This window comes from Zingiber officinale, chromosome 9B (assembly GCF_018446385.1).
Source record: "Zingiber officinale cultivar Zhangliang chromosome 9B, Zo_v1.1, whole genome shotgun sequence".
Taxonomy (NCBI): Eukaryota; Viridiplantae; Streptophyta; class Magnoliopsida; order Zingiberales; family Zingiberaceae; genus Zingiber; species Zingiber officinale.
The window spans coordinates 117,095,023-117,116,636 of NC_056003.1; the positions used below are offsets into that span (position 1 = coordinate 117,095,023).

Here is a 21,614-nt window from a genome sequence, read left to right on the forward strand (position 1 = left end):
GACGTCCCACCAGAAGGTCCAATTGATTCATACACGTAAGGCTCTCCGTGACAATACCAATTATAGTAATTTGGTACAAAACTATTTTTACATATGTGTACTTTCACGTTATCCTCATCACGAAATGCTCTATTCCTACATTTCTTAAGATTACACGGACACCGTAACTCAGTACCATTCATACATTCTGGATGACTCTTAGCAAAATTCACAAATTCTTCAACTTCAGCAATAAAATCATCTCTAATAAATCCATTTTCTAATCGATTGTACATCCAAGCTTTGTTCATAGACGTTTTCACCTTAAACTAATAAATTAAGAATTAGAAATCAACAAATATTAACGTACAAACACAAAACAAACAAAAGAACTATATTATGTTACAGATTAATATACGAACATAACATATATCTAAATTAAACCATGCTAAATAATATAAAATACAATTTACTAAATTATACCTGAAGATATGTAGGTCAACCGGAGAAGAGCAGTAAATACTATCTGTTTACAAAATAAAAATAATTTAGTACAAAATTTTTCAAAAAAATAACTAGTACAAAAAAATAACATATCTCACCAGCATTCGACACAGCGACCAACGGGCCGCTGGCGGCCGGCATAACGGCCGACGGGCCGCTGGCAGCCGACAAGCAACTGGCGACTGGCACAGCGGCCGACGGGCCCCTAGCGGCCCGTGGGCCGCTGGTGGCCGGCACAGTCGCCAGCGGGCTACTGACGGCCGGCACAGCCGCCACCGAGGGAAGAGGGAAGAGGGAAGAGGAAAGAGACGAAGAGATTCAACTTACTGGCGAATCAGAGGAACCCTGGCCGCCGTCTTCGTCCGCGCACATGGAAAGAAAGGGGAGGGCCGCTAGGTTTAATTTAGGTGCATTTATCGATGGAATAACAATTCCATCGGTAAACAATAATATTACCGACGGAATTGTAAATTCCGTCAGTAAACTTACGAGTTTAACAATTCCGTCGGTAAACCCGAATGATCCGGAGATAGTGGGGGCAAGGGAGGGATTAAGGAGAGGGATAAGGGCGTTTTGGTCTTTTGGGCGCATTGAGGGTTTGGAGTGCTTTTAAGCACTATTCACAGATTATGTAAAAGGAGGGGGAGAAGCTTGCTCGCAGGAGGGAGGCTGCCGCCGCCAGAGGAAATGGAGCCACCTCCTTCCTCTCAGGCTCCTCGCCGGCGCCGACGCCGGCCACAGGCCGCTCCATCTCCTCCTCTCCATCTCCCGCTTGTGACATCTCCACTGGAGCAACCCACCGCCGCTCTTCTTCCTCCGCCTCGCGACGCCGTCACCACCCTCCTCCTTCACCTCACTGCGATGGTATGGCTGGACACGCCGTCGCCGGTGGCAAGGCCGGCTGCGGGTCTCGGACCATTGCTCTTCTCCTCCTCACCTCTTCTTGTGGTCGGCATAGCCTCTGTTCTCCTCGAGATGTTGCCGTCGGAGCCGCCTCAGTTCGCCGAAGCCGCCGCAGGCCGCCCCTCTCGCTACTTTCTCTCTTTTCCTCGCCATACCATGCGCCAACTTCCAGCGCCGGCCAGCATCTCACCCAGCAGCCGCCGACGCTTCCCATCACTGTCGCCCGATGTCACCATCGCCCTTGTCGCTTCGCTGCGCTCGCGATGATGCGAGGCTCACGCGCCCATCGTCGCCACGGCTTCCAGCGACAACAGATGTCGCTGCCGACATCTCCAGCAGCCTCCATCACTGCTCCCATCTGGCGCCGCCCTCCGGCGACCACCATCGTCATCCTCCGTCGCTCACTGCAGTCCACAGCGACTGCCGCTGCCCTCTCCCGCAGCCATAGCCACTACTGCCGGCGAAGGGCTCTGGATGTAGCCTACCTTGTTGCTGACAGCAGCATCTCCGCTGCTACACCTCCTCGCAGCGCCACCGCGCCTTTGGCAGCCTGCGTCTGCGGCAGCCAGCGTCTGCGGCAGCCAGCGCCTCCGGCGTCTAGCGCCGTCACCTCCGGCAGCTCCTGCAGCAGCCACCGACACCTCCGGGCAGCCGTCATCACCCTACAAGTAGCCGTCATACGATGGGCTTAGGTTTGCGTATTCAGGCCTTCGCGCCAAGATTATGTTCGGCTTGTGAGCCGATGTGGATCCGGCCATCGTGCCGTTGTACTTCATTCTTCGTACCATGGTTGTTATCCGGCCTGCGTGCCGTGTGCCGGCCTGTGAGCCGCTGTATTGTTCCGGGCCGCTACGACTCGATTGGCGACACGACCAGCTCATCCATCCATCCGAGGGCGCCCCCCTGGGCCAGGGTACGTTCTCGTACCTTTTCTGCATTTAGTTAATTATTCTACTATACTATTATGTGGTTACTCATACATTTGTGGGATTCGCCTCGAGCACCGAGGTACCAGAGACCGGGGGAACCCGGTCGCTGGATGCAGGTACAGTTGACCGGAGGAGGACTTCAGACGACTTGGTCAACGCAGCGGACAGATCATCAACCGGGTCATGGGGATGCGGTCAACCTTCCAGACACGTCACACCGGCAGGTTCATTTTCTCAGCTTCTAGACAGGATCAAATTGGCGCCGTCTGTGGGAACGCGCCTGATCTGGAACGTGAAGATGAACGACGCCGGATAGTTCTGCCATCCTCATGACCTAGGTCAGTCTTTCCGTTATCTGTTCTCGGTTAGTTATGTGACCTGTAGTAGTTCTTCGAGCCAAGGCCCCCGTGCCGTTCGGCCGGGAGGTTTATATCCGAGCCACGGACTCGAAGCCGAAGGCCCCCGAGCCGATCGGCCGGGAGGTTTATATATGAGCCAGGGGCTCGAAGCCGAAGACCCCCGAGTCGTTCGGCCGGGAGGATTATATACGAGCCAGGGGCTCGATGCCGAAGACCCCCGAGCCGAGCAGCCGGGAGGATTATATACGAGCCAGGGGCTCGATGGCGAAGACCCCCGAGCCGAGCAGCCGGGAGGATTATATACGAGCCCACGGGCTCGATGGCTAAGACCCCGAGCCGAGCAATGGAGGATTATATACTGAGCCAGGGCTCGATGAAGACCCCGAGCCAGCGGAGGATTATATACGGGGCTCGATGGCGAAGACCCCGAGCCGAGCAAATGGAGGATTATATACGAGCCGTGAGTCGCTACGGCTCGATGAAGACCCCGAGCCGAGCAGGAGGATTATATACGAGCCAGGGGCTCGATGGCGAAGACCCCCGAGCCAAGCAGCCGGGAGGATTATATACGAGCCCGTAGCTGCTACGGGCTCGATGGCGAAGACCCCCGAGCCGAGCAGCCGGGAGGATTATATACGAGCCCGTAGCTGCTACGGGCTCGATGGCGAAGACCCCCGAGCCGAGCAGCCGGGAGGATTATATACGAGCCAGGGGCTCAATGGCGAAGACCCTCGAGCCGATCGGCCGGGAGGATTATATTCAAGCGATCATCACCGGTTTCAGACCAGTTCAGCGGACCAGCACATCATATGTCTATATCCCCCGTTCGGGGTTGAGCGGCCTTCACTGGTCATGGACCAGATTCATGATCATCTATCTCCCCCGTTCGGGGTCGAGCAGTCGTCGCGGCCAGGTATCTATTCTTCCGATCGACGTCATTCCGGTCGCATGCGCGGTATCGTCCGCTCGGCATTTATCCGATCGATCGACATCATTCCGGTCGCACGCGCGGTATCGTCCGCTCGGTATTTATTCGACCGATCGACATTCCGGTCGCACGCCCGGCAGCGTCCGTCTAGCATCTATCCATCCAATCGTAATCATTTCAATCGCTCGCACGACAGCGTTCGTCTAGCATCTATCCATCCGATCGACATCATTTCGATCGCTCGCACGACAGCGTTCGTCTAGCATCTATCTATCCGATCGACAGCACTTCGATTGTCCGGTTGGTATCTTCAGGGTCGCGTATTAGGCATCGCTCGTCCGCTCGGTCTACCTGTTGTCCAGCGTGTTGCTCGGTCTGCTATCATGACACTCGCCGCTTGCTTGTTGTTTTGGCACTCGCTTGACGTTGTCGCTCGCTCAGCATCTTATGCTTGGCGTCTATCCACTTGATCGACATCATTTCGATCGTCCGGTTGGTATCTTCGTGGCTGCGCACTCAGCATTGGACCGATTACAGACTTGGTCCGCTCTGTATCGTTACCATCTCCTACGACACCATTATTATAGCGACCGCTCGAGCTACATTATATTATTGGTTCAGCGATTTGGCTTTGACATCGAGAGTGGTTCAACTCTTTGCAATAGACTGTCCAGTCAGTCGGACTCACGCCTCCTTCGACTAGACTTGAAGGGGAGGCTTGTGATCCGGAGATAGTGGGGGCAAGGGAGGGATTAAGGAGAGGGATAAGGGTGTTTTGGTCTTTTGGGCGCATTGAGGGTTTGGAGTGCTTTTAAGCACTGTTCACAGATTATGTAAAAGGAGGGGGAGAAGCTTGCTCGCAGGAGGGAGGCTGCCGCCGCCAGAGGAAATGGAGCCACCTCCTTCCTCTCAGGCTCCTCGCCGGCGCCGACGCCGGCCACAGGCCGCTCCATCTCCTCCTCTCCATCTCCTGCTTGTGACATCTCCACTGGAGCAACCCACCGCCGCTCTTCTTCCTCCGCCTCGCGACGCCGTCACCACCCTCCTCCTTCACCTCACTGCGACGGTATGGCTGGACACGCCGTCGCCGGTGGCAAGGCCGGCTGCGGGTCTCCGACCACTGCTCTTCTCCTCCTCACCTCTTCTTGTGGTCGGCATAGCCTCTGTTCTCCTCGAGATGTTACCGTCGGAGCCGCCTCAGTTCGCCGAAGCCGCCGCAGGCCGCCCCTCTCGCTACTTTCTCTCTTTTCCTCGCCATACCACGCGCCAACTTCCAGCGCCGGCCAGCATCTCACCCAGCAGCCGCCGACGCTTCCCATCACTGCTGTCGCCCCCGGCAGTTGTCACCGTCGCCACTGTCTTCGGCGTTCGGCACCACTGCCTTCAGTATCCAGCTTCGCCACTTCCGGCGTATACCGTCGTCACGGCTTCCAGCGACAACAAATGTCGCTACCGACATCTCCAGCAGCCGCCATCACTGCTCCCAGCTGGCGCCGCCCTCCGGCGACCACCATCGTCATCCTCCGTCGCTCACTGCAGTCCACAGCGACTGCCGCTGCCCTCTCCCGCAGCCATAGCCACTGCTGCCGGCGAAGGGCTCTGGATGTAGCCTACCTTGTTGCTGACAGCAGCATCTCCGCTGCTACACCTCCTCGCAGCGCCACCGCGCATTTGGCAGCCCGCGTCTGCGGCAGCCAGCGCCTCCGGCGTCTAGCGCCGTCACCTCCGACAGCTCCTGCAGCAGCCACCGACACCTCCGGGCAACCGTCATCACCCTACAAGTAGCCGTCATACGATGGGCTCAGGTTTGCGTATTCAGGCCTTCGCGCCAAGATTATGTTCGGCTTGTGAGCCGATGTGGATCCGGCCATCGTGCCGTTGTACTTCATTCTTCGTACCATGGTTGTTATCCGGCCTGCGTGCCGTGTGCCGGCCTGTGAGCCGCTGTATTGTTCCGGGCCGCTACGACTCGATTGGCGACACGACCAGCTCATCCATCCATCCGAGGGCGCCCCCCTGGGCCAGGGTACGTTCTCGTACCTTTTCTGCATTTAGTTAATTATTCTGCTATACTATTATGTGGTTACTCATACATTTGTGGGATTCGCCTCGAGCACCGAGGTACCAGAGACCGGGGGAACCCGGTCGCTGGATACAGGTACAGTTGACCGGAGGAGGACTTCAGACGACTTGGTCAACGCAGCGGACAGATCATCAACCGGGTCATGGGGATGCGGTCAACCTTCCAGACACGTCACACCGGCAGGTTCGTTTTCTCAGCTTCTAGACAGGATCACCGAACATTACCGACGGATAATAATATCTGTCGGTAAGACTGTGTTTTTTTGTAGAGGACCGGGCGAGCAAAGCGTAGAACTTGACTTGGCGGGCGAAGCGTAGAACTTGACTGGGCATGCACACTAAGTGAACAGAGGCCTGCGATGAATGCAGTTTCCTTGAAACAGATTCATCCTACCTCCGGCTGTGCTTCGAGGCTTTCTCAGGTCGTTTGTTTCTTAAGATACAATGACTAAACGTGATTTCCACCAAGCACAGGTGATCACAGTAAACTGAGTGGTACCCGTCTGCTATCACTGGCACTCTGACGAGCAAGAATTGCACGACAGAGAGAGGGACGTAGGTGGAGAGCTGCTGCCACCTTTTTTATGTGTGTAACCTTTTTTCCCTATGATCACAGCCTCCTTATATAGGAGCTCAGATCAACGACAACGTTAATAATCAATTAATGATCATTACTCAACAAGCTGTGAAACGCTAACATTTCACTCAACCGTTTTGATTCTGCATTAATCTTGCTTTAATGCATCCGTTACACAAGCAGCAAAAAATTTACATGACAAAATATTGATTGATCCACTTGGGTAAATTTTACCCCGACCGGTTTGGCATTCGGCGCACGCAAGTTGTGCCTACACACGAGTCAACATGGTTCAATGCAATTCGGGTCCTGGATTTGCACACCCACGCGTGAGAGAGAACCTCTCCTCATGCATTTCTTCACATCATCAAAACATGTGAATCAATATAAACCAACCAATTTACCTTGAAGTTACCAATGTACGACTAAAGTCTCATTCACAATATAGCTCCATGCCTCTTTCACTTCTTCTCCATTCACATATATCCAACATAATATTGTTCATGAACAAAGAATGTAGGTTAATTTTTATCAGATGTAAAATTTCTCATTGGATGCTTGATATCCCCTAAGATAAATGTCTCATGTGATTTATCTCATTCTAGAAAGTATGTGATCGTTCTGGACAAACTGCTAAGGTGATAGTTTCACCTAGTGGTGTAGCTATGTTTTTTAGCCAGTGGCGAATTCAATAAATTTAAAAAATTTAAACAACACAAAATCGAATTATCCAATTCTAAAATCTCAAAAATACTTAAAAATATATTATGAACTTTTTAAAAATTCCAAATACTAGTGCAATCCAAAAGTCTAAATTTCAAATTTAAATGGCAGAAAACGAATTCAAATTCAAAAATTTTGAGACTAGCCTTGGTTCTAGTTGAAACAATAATCTGTCAATCGTTAGAGCTTATCTATGACTCAAAGTCAAAAAATTATTCGTGATTTCGCTTTCTCATAATATTTAGCATTCCTATATATAAGGACCTTCTACCCATTAGAAAAAAAATAAAAGGAAGATCATTGTTTTTGAGAAAAACATAACAGAGAAGATAGAGAGGAAAAAACAAAAGAGGAGGGTTTACCTTCTTCTTTAGTAATATTGACTAGTTTCGGTGAGCTCGGCAATGACATAAAGAGAGCAAAGTAAAACAAAATAAGTCTATTTTTGCAATGTTAACAAAACCCTATAAAACACGAGAAGAGGAAGAAGATGTGAGGGATGCTTGACATCAGTTGATGTTGCATTTTTTGCTTGCGGGAGAAAAGAAAGGAGAAGAAAAAAGAGCTCTTGTGTTTGAGAAAATGAGTGTACAAAAAAATTACAGTTGGAGAAGGGAAGGAGAAGACGGAAATGGGGAAGAAGAGAGGAGAAGAGGGAAATGGGGAAGAAGAGAGGAGAAGAGGGAAATAAAGGGATTGATGAAGGTATGACGGTGACGTATGCCACGGTGGAGACTACCACATGAGTAGGGAGAAAAAAAAGAAAGAGAATTTTCCTTTAAAATATCTTAATTTGTTTTAAATCGATTCAATTCGTTTAAACCTTAAACTTAGTTTGATCATAACTTGGTCAAATCAACTCCGATGAACCAAGATAATCTTAATCACCATGTCTACCCGTTTGATTTAGTTACGATTTAATCTATCCATTTGTTGTTAAATATTTTATTTTCAAAATTTAATATTCCTTAAAAAAGTGGTACCAATGAATAACTTAGGTTGGTGACTTTCTAAATATATGGTCAATTGCAGTATGAATTAGCTGGTTAAAATGACAATGAGAGTTTGGTATTAATTTTTTAAAATAAATATTGGTCGGGGCCTCACCCCCTTGTCCCCATGTGACTACGCCACTGGCTTCACTTTTTGCTCCAATGAACAAAGAATGTATGATTTGGTGCATGGTGCAGTGTTAAAGACATTGGCGCGATGTTAAAGACATTTGGTGAATCTCGAGAGTATCACAAATCAATCCTCGACTGGAGCATATTTATGCTCTATTTATGGAAAAGCATATAGATAGCATGAAGTACTATTACCCATAACTTTGGCCCAGTCACGAAGCAGTCGTGTTGCGAAGGCAATGCGAAGTACGATTACCTATAGGCAGATCCACTACCTTAGTGACCTCCTTATTGACTGCCCCATAAATATGGAGGTTAGTAGCCTCCCTAGTATCTGCCCCGCAAATATAGAGGGAGGTAAATGAAGTTACACAGACCATACGCACATGGTGGGGTAAACTCAAGTCGTTAGTTCCTGATAATCGACCCCTGACTATTACGTTAGAGATGTCATGTGCCCACCATCTGCGTTACGCCCGGAGGGCATATGATTACCCATAGGCCTGAGCACATTGGAGGAGCTGCCATGTTACCTGTCATGGTTGAGTACTCAAGTGGAGCATGACTCTCATCAGCAAGGAGTGATCAAGATCGACTACCATCAGGGTCGTCTCAACCGGTTGGAGGCCCGAGGCAAATTTTTATTTTTATTTTCAAAAAATATTATTAAATTTTATATCAAATTTATTTTTAAATTTTTTTGAGATAAAAAAATTAATTAAAATTTTATATTTAAGCTTGATAATAATTTTTTCTATGAATAAAATTGTTAAATTATTTACGCTTTTATGAGATATTATTGAACATAAATAAAACTTTATTAATTTTAATTTTAAAATTTTTTTCCAATAATTTTATATTAACAAATATTATCAGTAGTATTTATGCAATAAAAAGATATTTTTTAATGTCTCAAGTATTGCTTTTAATTTAGATTTATTATTTATATTTTTTCTAAAGTATTATCTTCTAAGGAAATTTAAGTAATTTTTCATTTAAATTTTTAAATTTATTTTTTTTATTTTTAATATTAATAATAAATCTATATAGTTCATATTTTTGATTGAATAATATGTTTTTAATATCCGGAATCAATTTGATGTATAAAAAAACTAATGTATTGTATTGCATCAAATCGAATGAATAAAAATCCTTACTTCATATTCTTATATGAAAAAGGAAGAAAAAACGTATAAGTAGATCATTAGTGAGGAAGGAAAATGACATCCTTTGAAAATATTATTGACAAGAGAGAAGAAAGACATGAGATCACCGAGTGAGAGAGAAAAAAAAAGACATGAGAACACCAATGAGAAAATAAAAGGTTACAAGATTATCAACAATTATTAAGGTGTATGTTTTTTTTAGAGATCAACGTAGAAAAGAAAGAATCAATTAGGTTTTTTTAAAAAATAAGATATACAATTGAAAAAATAAAAAAAAATAAAATTAGAATAATTTAAAATATAAAATTGATATTTTTTAAATTGATCTAAATTTAAGGATGAATATTATATATATATATATATATATATAGTATTGGGACCCTAGGGACTATGTCTTGAGTTTACATTGGCTACCATTGTCCAACAACACAAGCACTTTTTAGATTTATCCTGATAGTCAGTGAAAAACTTTCGTGAATTAAATGGGTTGCCTCCAATATTAGTAAGAATTAGATACCTGGATTATCAAAAAAAAAATAAAGAATGTAAATTATTTGTGAATAATATTATTTATGAAAATATATAAATTTATATTATTAAATCACTAACCAATCAACAAACTTATAAATATAAAAAAAAAACTAAAAATCAAACCGCTCAAATTTAAAGATCGATAACATCTAAATAAATAAAATTCAAGTCCAGTTATTAAAAAGAAATCAAGTAAGTTTAAATAACAGTTTCAATAACTTGATTTTAAGCCCCGTTTGATTACCTTATCAAACTTGAATACTCGATTTGACTTGTTTATAGCGCTAAATCTCATATATCTAGAATTTGAATAGAGAGTATAGGGAATGGTATATAACGGCAAGAAGTGAATGTACTTAGAATGCGATTCAAGCGTGAGTTAATATCACAAACAATAAAGTTCCTCACTCCCACCAAATAGATTTGTTGTCTCCTGTTCTTTTTTGATACAATCTAGGTGTTTGAGCCTTTGCTCCAATTAGTTTGGAAAATGATGACTGGCCCCATAGATCAGCCATCAGATAAATTCAGAAGCGTGATCGGCTCCTCGCCCAGCAGCCATCGTCTCAGATTTTTCATCACATTAGAGGAGCATATGACTCCTTGTCTAGTCTGGCCGTCCTAGATTTTTCATCCCATTGGATGAAAATGTTGTATAGTGTGTTGTAACTAAAATTTGAATCATGAATACTTGGGAAATTATTTAAGCACTTCGCCTTTGCACCATAGACCGAGGGAAAAGTCAGAAAACCATTCTTTTTCTTTGAACAAAATTTTAATTGCTCAATTTGTACACTTCAACAGTGGATCCCATTGATGAGATCCATAGTTTCCATAGATTGATAAATTATCATTATGATACATTGACAATGAATTTACCATTGATGACTCCCTCTTTGATGACCCTTTTTTTTTATCAGAGACTACAAATTAACAATGTTAATTAATACAAGTAAAATTGTGATAGTGATAATTAATCTAAACATAGCTTGGAAATGAAATCTTTATCATCACAAGTGGTATCCACCCTAAACCCTAATGCCACATATACCATTTCATTGTCCCCTTAGCTACCACACAAAATCATGGCTAGCTAAGTTGAAAATATAAAATCTATCACTCTCTCTACAATAAAAAAAAGTCTCTCTATAATATTTTTATGGACTCTAAATTATCAACTTTTTTTTACAACATGAATTACTTGTCCTACCCATATTGTTAATTTTGAAATGAAAGAGCAGGTTTGAAATTTCACTACTGCTTTTAAACGACAAACCTTAAACTTTGCATCCATAATGGTTAGAGTTTTTTCTTCAACCTTTTCATTTCACAAACCTTTTTAAAAACCTCCCATTAGAGTCTAGAGATGACCTAAGTTCTTCCTAATCAAGATCTAATATTGCTTCCACACGATTTTCGAACTCACACCTACGATTCTATTATTTCACAAGGGCTTGAAACATGTAGTTAAAATTTAGTCGTCAAAAAGAGCATAAAGGAGGAAGGAAAATAGTAGTAGATAGATTCTCAAAGCATGTGCGATAGATCCTTGCTTCGGGAAAAGATCGCTTTGTTCCTAAGAGAGAAAAAGGAGGGGGAGTTGGCGATCGATGTTCTAAGTATGGGCATGGATCGACTTTTGGATGATGATTGGGATGAGTAGGCAAGAGGAGAGGGTACTCTTTGTTTGTTGCTTGCATGGGAAAGAGATGTGCAAGCTAAGGAGGCAAGGTGTGGTGGGTGGTGGGAACCATGGGAAGAGCATGTATGATTGCACCATCAAACTCGATATGATTAGAGGTGGACAATCGAAAACTCCATGAAAAGTGCCCAATCTTTAGGCCTAGCTCGGAGTGATCGAGCTAGAGATGAATGCATGTTGTAGTCGAGGCAAGAAGGTCGCTAAGCTAACTAATCTCTCGCGGTGTCTTCTTCGATAAGTATAATTGACCTAGGCTATATGAAAAACTCAAAGTACAAAACCAATAATGTTAGATATAATTTGAATGGATCCGAAATAAGATGGTAGTCATTGTGAAAATAGATTCTAAAGGTATATATAATTGACATATAGATAAAGAAAAAGGCCTCTTTTAGCTTTTAGGCTTCTCGTGGTCAATTTTACATCTAGAATTTGAAAAGATTTTCTATGTTTAAATATATAATTTTGGGGAAAAAATCAAAAGACATCCCAGATTTATCAAATTGTCAAATGGACATCGTTTTTTTTTTAAAAAAAAAAACAGTTAAAAGGGTGCCCCACTTTTTAAGAATATCAAAACTTTCAGCGCTCTATAACTAACTATTATAATATGTAGTGATTACAATATGTAACAATTAATACAACACTATTATAGTATTGCATTATTTACTTAGTAGATTTTATAACTATTTTAAAATAATTTTAATGAAATTTAAATAATTTTGATTAAGTTGATAAAGAGTGCTTTGTTATAATAATATTTAAAATTTAAAATTTAGGGTTTATTTATTACTGTCTAGTAGTTATTTAGTAGCTTTTATAATTATTTTAGAGTGATTTTAATAAAATTTAAATAATTTAACTAATTTCATAAATAATATTTTGATATAATAATATTTAGAGTTGAAAATTTGAAATATAGATTTAAAATTTAGTTATAATTATGTAGTAGCTACTTAAGCTTCTATAACTATTTAAAAATAATTTTGATTAATTTAAAATAATTTTAATAAAATTTTAAGTAATTTGATAAGTTGATAAATAATATTTTATGTATAATAATTTTAATTAAAATAAAATAATTAATTTTTAATGTTATAACAGCTAGTAGTTGCTATTGCAACAAGGTTGAAAGCAATCTCAAAAAGTGGGATGCCCTTTTAATTTTTTTTTGTAAAATGAACGTTCATCTGACAGTTTGATAAATTTAGGGTGTCATTTTAATCATTGCCCTATTATTTTTTTATTCTTTTGCAAAACTATAGCTTAATACAAAGATAATCATCTTCGATTTACATGTTGATCCGGTCCGAAAGTGGGAAGCTAGGGAGGTGGTCATTTCATTGACCAACTGTAGACCTCGCTCCGTCCTACAACACAAATAACATCAGTGCTGAGTCAGGGAAGGAGTCCCCAACGTTGCCCCTCGGACGCTCAAGTCAGTCACCAAAAAATGTGAAGAAGCAGAGCAACAGTAACACTATGCGCAAACAGTAGATAATACGTACCTCCGCCGATGATGGACCCCTTTATATAGAGCCTTAGTGGATAACGTGCACGCTTTTTGAGGCATGGACACGCTCACCCATGTGTCCCATGAAAGGATTTTGTCAAAAAAGTACTTCTGACACCATACCTTAACATGACATGCATATCCCTGACGCGATAGTAGAAGCTTCTGCCGTACGATCCGTCTGTCGACCATGTCTCGTGTCAACAACACTATCTCCCAAAAGGATGTCGAAATATACTACAGTGGTTCCGTTGCTTGACCGAGCAGGGTAATCGCTCAGCCTGGACTCTGCTCCATTCATGGTCAGGTCTTGCTACTTGGCCGAACAGGGTAGCCGCTCGACCGGGACCACTCCGCTCTATCAACCTCCGTGGTTCTTCTATGCGCTGACCATGTAGTAACATATCATTCCTCGCTCAAACCAGTTAGACGATCTCCCTCAGCGTCCTGCTACTCCACATTGAGTGTTGGCTGTCTTGCGTATTATCCCGAGCCAGCACGGAGGTCTGCTCAGACCCGTCTCCTGTCAGTCAGGGCCTGACTGTCTGACTAGCTATTGAAATTGTCTCTCGTTCGACCCTTTGACATCCGGATATTGACCACCTTGATTTTAATTTCCATCTTGATAGTTAACCCCATATCAGATAGACCTTCTTCCATCGCTGCATCACATGTGTTGTGGATTGCACAGTACACATATGGGCACACGAAGGTTACACAAGGCGCCCCAAGGGTCTATTCAACTTAGGAAAGAACTATACAAATACCAAACTCTCTACAGTTTGAAAGTTGTTCATTTCTTTTTTCAAAAATCCTCCGCAACACCCGAGTACCTCAATAAAGATTCAAATTCGACAATAGGTCCACCACTAATAGTGTTATGGCTCTAAATTCAACCTAAGTGTTAGGTTCGATTAATCTAACAAATTTGAAGTACTAATGTTTCAAATAGATGTGACCTACATCGTCCAAATGATCCAACGATACCAAATAAATTTGAATGACTGTAACCTAAAGGATAGACTCAAACAAAGAATATCAATCTATCTATTTATCTAAATTATATATATATATATATATATATATATATATATATACACGAATTTCAAAGCACAATGACTTCTTGATCCACCGTCCAAGTTCGCACGGACATTTTCCTCATGGTTTATACTTTCAAGTCCTGCTGCATTCGTACACGCGAGCGACGCCCCATTTTGCACCGTCCGAGTGTGTGGACAATTTCGGACCAAGCGCGGCGGGACCGGGTTCGCCACCCGCCAATCGCACCCACGTACAATCGATGCCTGCCGAGTCCAAAAGAGAAGATTCCTCCGATGCAACGTCCCCTCCTTCGGTCGCGTCCAGACCACGTGGACGGTCCGATCTCGATCGCAGCCCCCTCACAAACGGCTCCACGTTCGAACGGTCTTGGTTAGGACCGTTAAGTTCGTACACCTGCGGACGTAATTATTGGATAACGCGGTCGTGACGGCCGTTTCAGTTTTCCAAGTAATGGCCGTACGATGGAGATCGGACGGTATGTGATCGTGATCTGATTGTGGGAGTCAGTGTTACGCCGTAACAGTGATGGCACCGTTTGATCGCCGTTAGAGGGTGAGAGAGAGGTCCCCGCCGATCGGCTTTATATCCGGTCTCGCCGTCAAATCAGATCCGCTCACCGCGCTCGCGTCGTTTCTCACCTCCTCTCGCGTCGCGGCGGAAGACGGTGGCGATGGGGAAGCGATCGGAGAAATGCGGAGGGAATGGGGAATTGGCGGCCAGGAGGTCCGGGCTCGCGGCGACGTGCGGCCGCCGGAGTCGGAAGAGGAGGAGGGCGGCGGTGGCGAAGCGGGAGCGCCGGATTCCCCACCGGGAGCTCCGGAAACGAAGCGGTGGACTCCGGCCTCCGATCGACGAGCTGGCTAGGGGGAGTTTAGGCGGCCGCCGGTGCAAATCGAGCCCCGATCTCGGTCGCATCTCTCGCTGCTCCAGCGACGCCTCCTCCGAAGCGTCGACGACTCCATCGCGGTCGTCGGAGGTATAATTATCTTCAGAATTCGACTTACGTTGCTTCCATAGAGCTAAGAAATCTCATCCCGGATTTTCTTTCTCAGCTTGGGCAGCGACGCGACGCTGCTTCGCTTTTCCGATCCAACGGCGAAAGGTTAATTTTCGCTAGTTTCTCTTCTCATTTTGTTAGTTTTCACCCATTTAATTCCATGTTCTAGACTGAATTCTTTCTTAATTTTGTTAATTCAGAGAAGAAACGACGGCCTCGGGCAACCACCGAGGCGAGACTAGCGATGTGGACTCCACGGTGGAGACGGATCCGTGCAGGAGGCGTTGGGCCGCAGCGACACCGCCGGAGGCGGAGCTGGAAGAGTTCTTCGCAACGGCAGAGAGAAATCTGCGTCAGCGATTCGCCGAGAGGTAAGTAATCAATTAATTCAACCCCGAAACAAACTAAATTCCTCCGATTTGCAACACCAGAGCTCAACCATTCCTCAACCTAAACCTCTCTCTCCCGGCGCCTCATCGCAGGTACAACTTCGACGTCGTCAACGACGTGCCCATGGCCGGTCGCTTCGAGTGGATTCCATTAACTCCCTGAAGAAAACCAGAAAAAAAACCAAGACTCTTCAATTCCCTCCCCTGTCAGTTCCCTCTAATCAATTGCGCCATTCAAACTCCCTGTACAGCTACCTCGTGCCCGCGGCCGCATTTCCCTAATTTCCTAATCTAATTTCTCGCACTGACACTGATGCAACCGCATGATGGCAACAGGCGGAGTCCTTCTCTCTCTCCCCTTTTGAACTCAAGCGTTGAGATTCCTTTTTCTCAGAAAACTGCTCCTTTTCCAGCGCATCTGAGTTGGGAATGAGTAAAATCATGAATCTCGCTTCAAATTCCACGAGCATCGCCATTAAAATAAGCCTGACTGCGATTGCTTCGGATCTGCTGCGCAATGTGCGCATGTGATCCTCCGGGGGAAGGAATGTCACTGTACTCAAAGTCAACATTTCATATCCCTCCCTCTCTCTGATTTTTTTTTTTGTTTTTGTTTTCCTTCATCATCATCATCATGATCATGCTCCTTTTTTTTTTCCTTATTCTGGTCAACTCGTTTTGATGGCTTGCTTGATTAAATCTTCTTCCAGTTTTTTTTAATCCTAAAGTGATGATGATCCACTCGATTGCTCTGAATATGATTTCAGTCGAGTACACTTTTTCTGAAAGATGATTTTTGCTGATTGGTGTACTGTGTCTGTGATGTCCTCTGGTGTCGAGTAGAACATATGCTGAAATTAATTGCAAATAGGGGTTAAGGATTGCTGTCATCTCTTTTGTTGCTTGATCATAAATTTTCTTCTGTACCATGCAAATTAAAGTGAACTGTTTGAAGAAGAATCTCATGTGTTCACTGTTTGTAAAATAAAGGCAGGGAATCTAGTGGACTTGTAGTTGCTTGTAGCTTAATTGTGGAATGTACTTCTTTCATCAACAAGGAAAAATATATATATTTTTTTTGTCGGTGAAAGATTGTAAATTTTTATGGAAAATCCTTTTTTGACTGAATGATCGATCTAAATTTAGCTCTAACCGATGATGTTCATCGTAGGAAATCTTTCAATTAGTTGATGTTTATTGTTTGAAAATAAAGGTAGGGATCTAGTGAACTTGTAGTTATTGCTACGTGGCTTAATTGAAAAAAGGGAATTTTTTTCGGTGAAAGATTGTGATTTTTTTTTAATGAAAAATACTTTTTGTAACTGTTTTAACTGATGATGATTATGTCAGGAAAGCTTAATTGTAGAATGTATCTTACACCAACTAGAAAAAAAGGGAAAATATTCTCTTTTTTTTTCTCGTGTGAAAGATTATGAATTTTTATGAAATGCCCTTTTGACTGTCATTGAAATTTAGCTCTCAAACCGATGATGATTATAAATTATTTATTAAGTTATATTAATTTAAATAATTCTAACACATTCTTAACAGATTTAAAATATGAATTTTTTGATTATTTTATAATAATTAAATAATATAGCCGTTCACCTCTTAAATTCTAAATATATCACCTAATTAAATTATATATACTCATGCCGCCACCATTTTAACATTACATTGATAATTAAAATCTAAAATAAGTGGAATGTTTTTTAAAAATATACTTAAAAATTATTCTTTACTATTTAAAATATTTTACTATTTAAATTAAGTTATTTAGGTAAGATCGCTAGACTTTTTTAATTGACTCAATTTGACTAACTCATTCAAGAAAAATTGGCACTTGATTTTTCTTTTCTTTTTTTTTTAATAAATGAAACATCACTTGAATTTTAATTTATTTATTCTGGTTTATAATTTCCAACCAACAAAATTCCAAGTAAATTAATAGCACCATTAATATTGACGTGCTAAGTTTTTTTTTTTCAAAAAGAATAAAATAAAATTCAATTAATAATTTTCGTTTAAAATATAATTTATTGACATGCTCGCCTTCCTGCGCATTTCGGATATTCCCACTCCTTCCCTTCTATTCTACGCCACTCTCCCTGCTCTCCCGGCGCACGTTAGCCCCATACTTCTGCTCTCTCTGGTTCTAGAGAGAGAGCGACTCCGGCGATCTGCGATTGGGAATTGCGGGAGATGTGGGGGCAGGGAGGGCGGTTCTACTGGGCGGATAAGGAGGGCGAAGTGGGGATTGTGGTGGTGTTCGCGTGGCTGTCGAGCGAGGAGCGGCACCTCAATCCCTACGTGCGCCTCTACTCGTCCTACGGGTGGCGCTCCCTCATCTGCCATGCCGATTTCTTCACCTTGTAAGTGCGATTGAGTTTTCTTCCTTTTCCCCCCTTCCTTATGCTGCTCAGATGCTTTGGTTGAATTCTGTGGACGATTCAAGATCTGTAGTCTACTTAAAGAGATTTTCCACTAAACAAAGCTAAGCGTTCTCGCTTGTGTTTTCTGTTTAATAGATTTACTTCCGGACTTGATGAGAACTGAGAAAAGAAAGAAAAAAGATGAGAGGAAGAATCAAATCTCTCATTTTTCTTGCCTTAATTATGTACCATTGTGGATACTGAAACCCTTAACTGTAGAGTTCACCTTAATTATGCAGCATCTCATGGACATCCACACTTGCTGACTGCAATCCATGCTAATCTAGTTCAACCCTACTTAGCTATTGTTAGCTCCGCTTGAAGTTATTGTATGTCTGCAATTGCTCATGAACTCTATGCTTGCAACTTAGATTTCTGAGTTCAAACATATGTACCTTGAGTTAAACTTAGAGTTTTACAAGTATGACCCTTGAGTCAATAACTAAGATTTGATGCCAACAAAAAAAAAAAAAAACTAATTGAAATTGAGATTAAGATGTCTTGGAAAGGCATGGTAAGATAAATTAGTTTCGGTCGAGTTTAATGATATAGTGTCATTTGTATTCAACTCAAATTTTGCAATTGCAGTTAGTGAAATACATCATTAAAATAGATATGCGAAACAATACATTTCTAAAAAATGCTGTTTGTATTTGGCTATTTGCAATGTTTCATGAGCAGGTTGTTTAATTCCTTATGCAGATTTTTTCCTGACAAGGCTGCATCATTAGCTGATAGTCTCCTCAATGAGCTTTTGCAGGTAATTGCATTGTTAGATGACTAGTGCATGCAGTACTTTCTTTTATTAGAAAGAACTCAGAGTAATGCCTTGTGATGGTGTGAGCCTATCATGGAAATGTTCTAAAGAATGAACACCTCATATTTTAAATGGGTATTCTTATCGGCATGAATTGATGAATGCTCTCTGCGAAGTTTGGATTTAATTTATCCTGTCACCTGCGAATATTGGGCAGTAGTTGAGGAGAGAAGAAATTTTAAGTGAATCATTTAGTTGCTGTGGCTCAGATTTTTTTTTTTTCACTCTGTTGTTGGCACTCTTATATTTTAAACTACAGGATCATGAGAATTTGTTGTTGGCTTGCTTCATGTAAGAAGCATTGAGGAAGTTGTTGTCAAAATTCATGATCTGTGGTTTCCTTTCTCTTAGCAAAGTATTCATTTAGGCAGTAACTCTAAAATATCATAACAAGAATACTGCTAGATGAAAAGAGTAGTTTAATTTTGATAGAGATTCTTAAATTTTTGTTTTTTTGCCAAAAAGTTATTTCATATATTAAAACTTGGTTTTAGTTTGGTAATGTATTTGCTTTATTTCGGTTGTAGTTTTTTTTCACTCCATTGTCAGACTTGTTTGATCTACAGTGGTCATTCAGTACCATCAATATACTTTTCCAAGATTTGCTTTCAAATTAAATGACCATGGTTGTGTTTTGGGATTCTGGTGATGGATTAACAGGAACTAAAGAGTAGGCCGTTACCCATCGTCTTTTCTGCTTTTTCTGGGGGACCAAAAGGTTGCATGTACAAGGTTCTTCAGGTCTGATTCTTCACCAAATATACAGGCTGTTGGTCGACATAGTTTCTTAATTTTGTTAAAATAATATTAAGAATTTCATTTTCCTGTGATTTCCAGTTAATTGATGGTCAATGCAAAGGGCAACTTGTTCTAGTAAGTTCTTTTCTTGAGTGAAATGAATAGCCTTCCATAGTTATTATTAGTATCAAATAGTTACATGGAGTTTAAACAGTGCAAACCAATCAAGTGGGATCAGAGATGATTATATTTTCAGTTATCTACTTGTCTTAGAGCAACTTTTGAGTTCTTTTAGTCTCTTTCAACTGAATTACTGTTATTTCAAGTTGTCAATCTCTTTCTTCTTCCAGGATGATTATTGGCTTGTAAAAGATTGTTTATGTGGTCACATATACGACTCAAGTCCAGTTGATTTTACGAGTGATCTGGGCACTCGATTTGTCCTCCATCCATCTGTGCTGAAAAGGCCCCACCCTCCTAGAGTTGTTTCATGGATGGCAAAAGCCTTGGCAACTGGTTTGGATTCTCTCTTCATAAGAAGATTCGAGGCTGAGCGTGCTGATTATTGGCAAACTCTCTATTCTTCAGTCGTAAAGCTCTGAATCATTCATCCACTACTGTTTTACTTTAAAAACTGTATATTATCTAACACATGGATTTCATATGCTAATATCCAGAACATTGGCCCATTCCTTATCTTCTGTTCTGAAGACGATGAGCTTGCTCCTGCCCGCGTGATTTGTGATTTTGCTCAGCGCCTGCAAGAGCTTGGTGGTGATGTTGAACTAATAAAATGGAAGAGCTCTCCTCATGTCGGTATGTGTATTTTGTTGTTTTAAGCTGAAATGTTTAAGATTCCAAGTAATAAATTACTTGAGTTCCGCAAGCTAAGTTTTACAAAGTTATAGGCGGCTGATAAAATGATGGTTCAACTGAGACATCTCAAGTGTATTTTTAAAACTTCAATATTAACTTGGCTTCAAGTGGTTAATCGAAATGCCCAATAGAATATTTTTTTCTGAATTTGTCGTTAGTTTCTACTATTGAATTATCAAATCTTTTTATCCGGCTGACATAAATCCTTGAACAGGCCATTACAAATTTCATGCATCTGAATACAGAAACAGTGTGGTTGAGTTGCTCGGCAAGGCAGCTTCAACCTATGCTCAGAGGCGGCTGCGGTCACAGAACAAGGAGGGTCTTTTCATCCCAGAGTCTGTTTGCAGTCTCCATAAAGCTGCAGCGAGCTCGAACGAGAGCCTAAAAGGGCTAACACTTGACCCAAGTGACGATTTCTTCTTATCAAGTTCCACCGAGTGTAACGATGGCAGGGACACAAGGTTGCAAAGTGAAGAACTGTTCCACACGCTAAACATTCCGAGCATCAATCCTCATGGTGTTCTGGGTAAGATACTTTTCGATGTTTGTGTTCCAAAGAACATAGAAGGATGGGATATAAAGCCCTCTACATCATTCAAAGGAACACAAGCATTTTCTCATACTCATCGACATGGCTTTTTCTCCCCACGGAAATGCTTACGACGATCTAGATTGTAAGAGTTTTAAATAGAAATGGAAGGATTGTTAAAGTCGCTGGTTATGTACATTCACAGTTGTAATAATGATCTTGTTCAATGAAGATGAAGTTTAGTTTTTGAGTCGATAGACATTTCTGAACTCCGACCTTATTAGCTTCGTCGCAATAAGTAACACTACAATCATTGTCGTCGTCTCGGCTAGCACCTAATCAAATCAGGCCACTTCTAACCCTTGTTCTCAAACAATTTGATCATTGTAATAGTAAAATTAGGTTCGACTTGAAGTTTCTTATAGTAGATTCGTTGATGAAGTCGCTTCCATCAATGTCGGAGATGTTTGTAGGGGCTTGGATCATCCATCTCCTAAACTAAGCATGCCCAACATGGTATACGTGACCATCTCAAACTTCATGATCATCTCTTCCTCTTGCCAAATAATTGACTTCCATCCACTTAGGGTGGTTTTTCGACTTTGTGATCGATTTTGCTAGCTCAACTTGGTTATTGAGTTGCTCGAACAAATCTGGTTTTCAATCCATTGGCGGATCCAGGATTTTAGGTTTTGGGGGGGCGCATACTAAGTGACGAAAATAATTATTATACGTTGTATTCGAATACCAC

The 21,614-nt window shown here is 42.3% G+C and overlaps 3 protein-coding genes across 3 annotated transcripts; all 3 read left to right on the forward strand.

The window, feature by feature from the left end:
* The first annotated feature begins 3,392 nt into the window (after positions 1-3,392).
* Positions 3,393-5,387, forward strand: LOC122023327 (mucin-1-like). The gene is made up of 2 exons (XM_042581380.1): positions 3,393-3,485; positions 4,443-5,387. The coding sequence occupies exons 1-2, from the start codon at positions 3,393-3,395 to the stop codon at positions 5,385-5,387; spliced, it is 1,038 nt and encodes a 345-aa protein (XP_042437314.1).
* Positions 5,388-14,699: 9,312 nt separating this feature from the next.
* Positions 14,700-16,551, forward strand: LOC122025515 (cyclin-dependent kinase inhibitor 7-like). The gene is made up of 4 exons (XM_042584326.1): positions 14,700-15,058; positions 15,135-15,184; positions 15,280-15,450; positions 15,562-16,551. The coding sequence occupies exons 1-4, from the start codon at positions 14,753-14,755 to the stop codon at positions 15,629-15,631; spliced, it is 597 nt and encodes a 198-aa protein (XP_042440260.1). The 5' UTR covers positions 14,700-14,752; the 3' UTR covers positions 15,632-16,551.
* A 979-nt stretch (positions 16,552-17,530) lies between these two features.
* On the forward strand, positions 17,531-21,116 carry LOC122025107. Its single transcript, XM_042583865.1, has 7 exons — positions 17,531-17,840; positions 18,603-18,660; positions 19,378-19,458; positions 19,555-19,590; positions 19,806-20,045; positions 20,133-20,271; positions 20,546-21,116. The coding sequence occupies exons 1-7, from the start codon at positions 17,671-17,673 to the stop codon at positions 21,010-21,012; spliced, it is 1,191 nt and encodes a 396-aa protein (XP_042439799.1). The 5' UTR covers positions 17,531-17,670; the 3' UTR covers positions 21,013-21,116.
* The last annotated feature ends 498 nt before the right edge of the window (positions 21,117-21,614 follow it).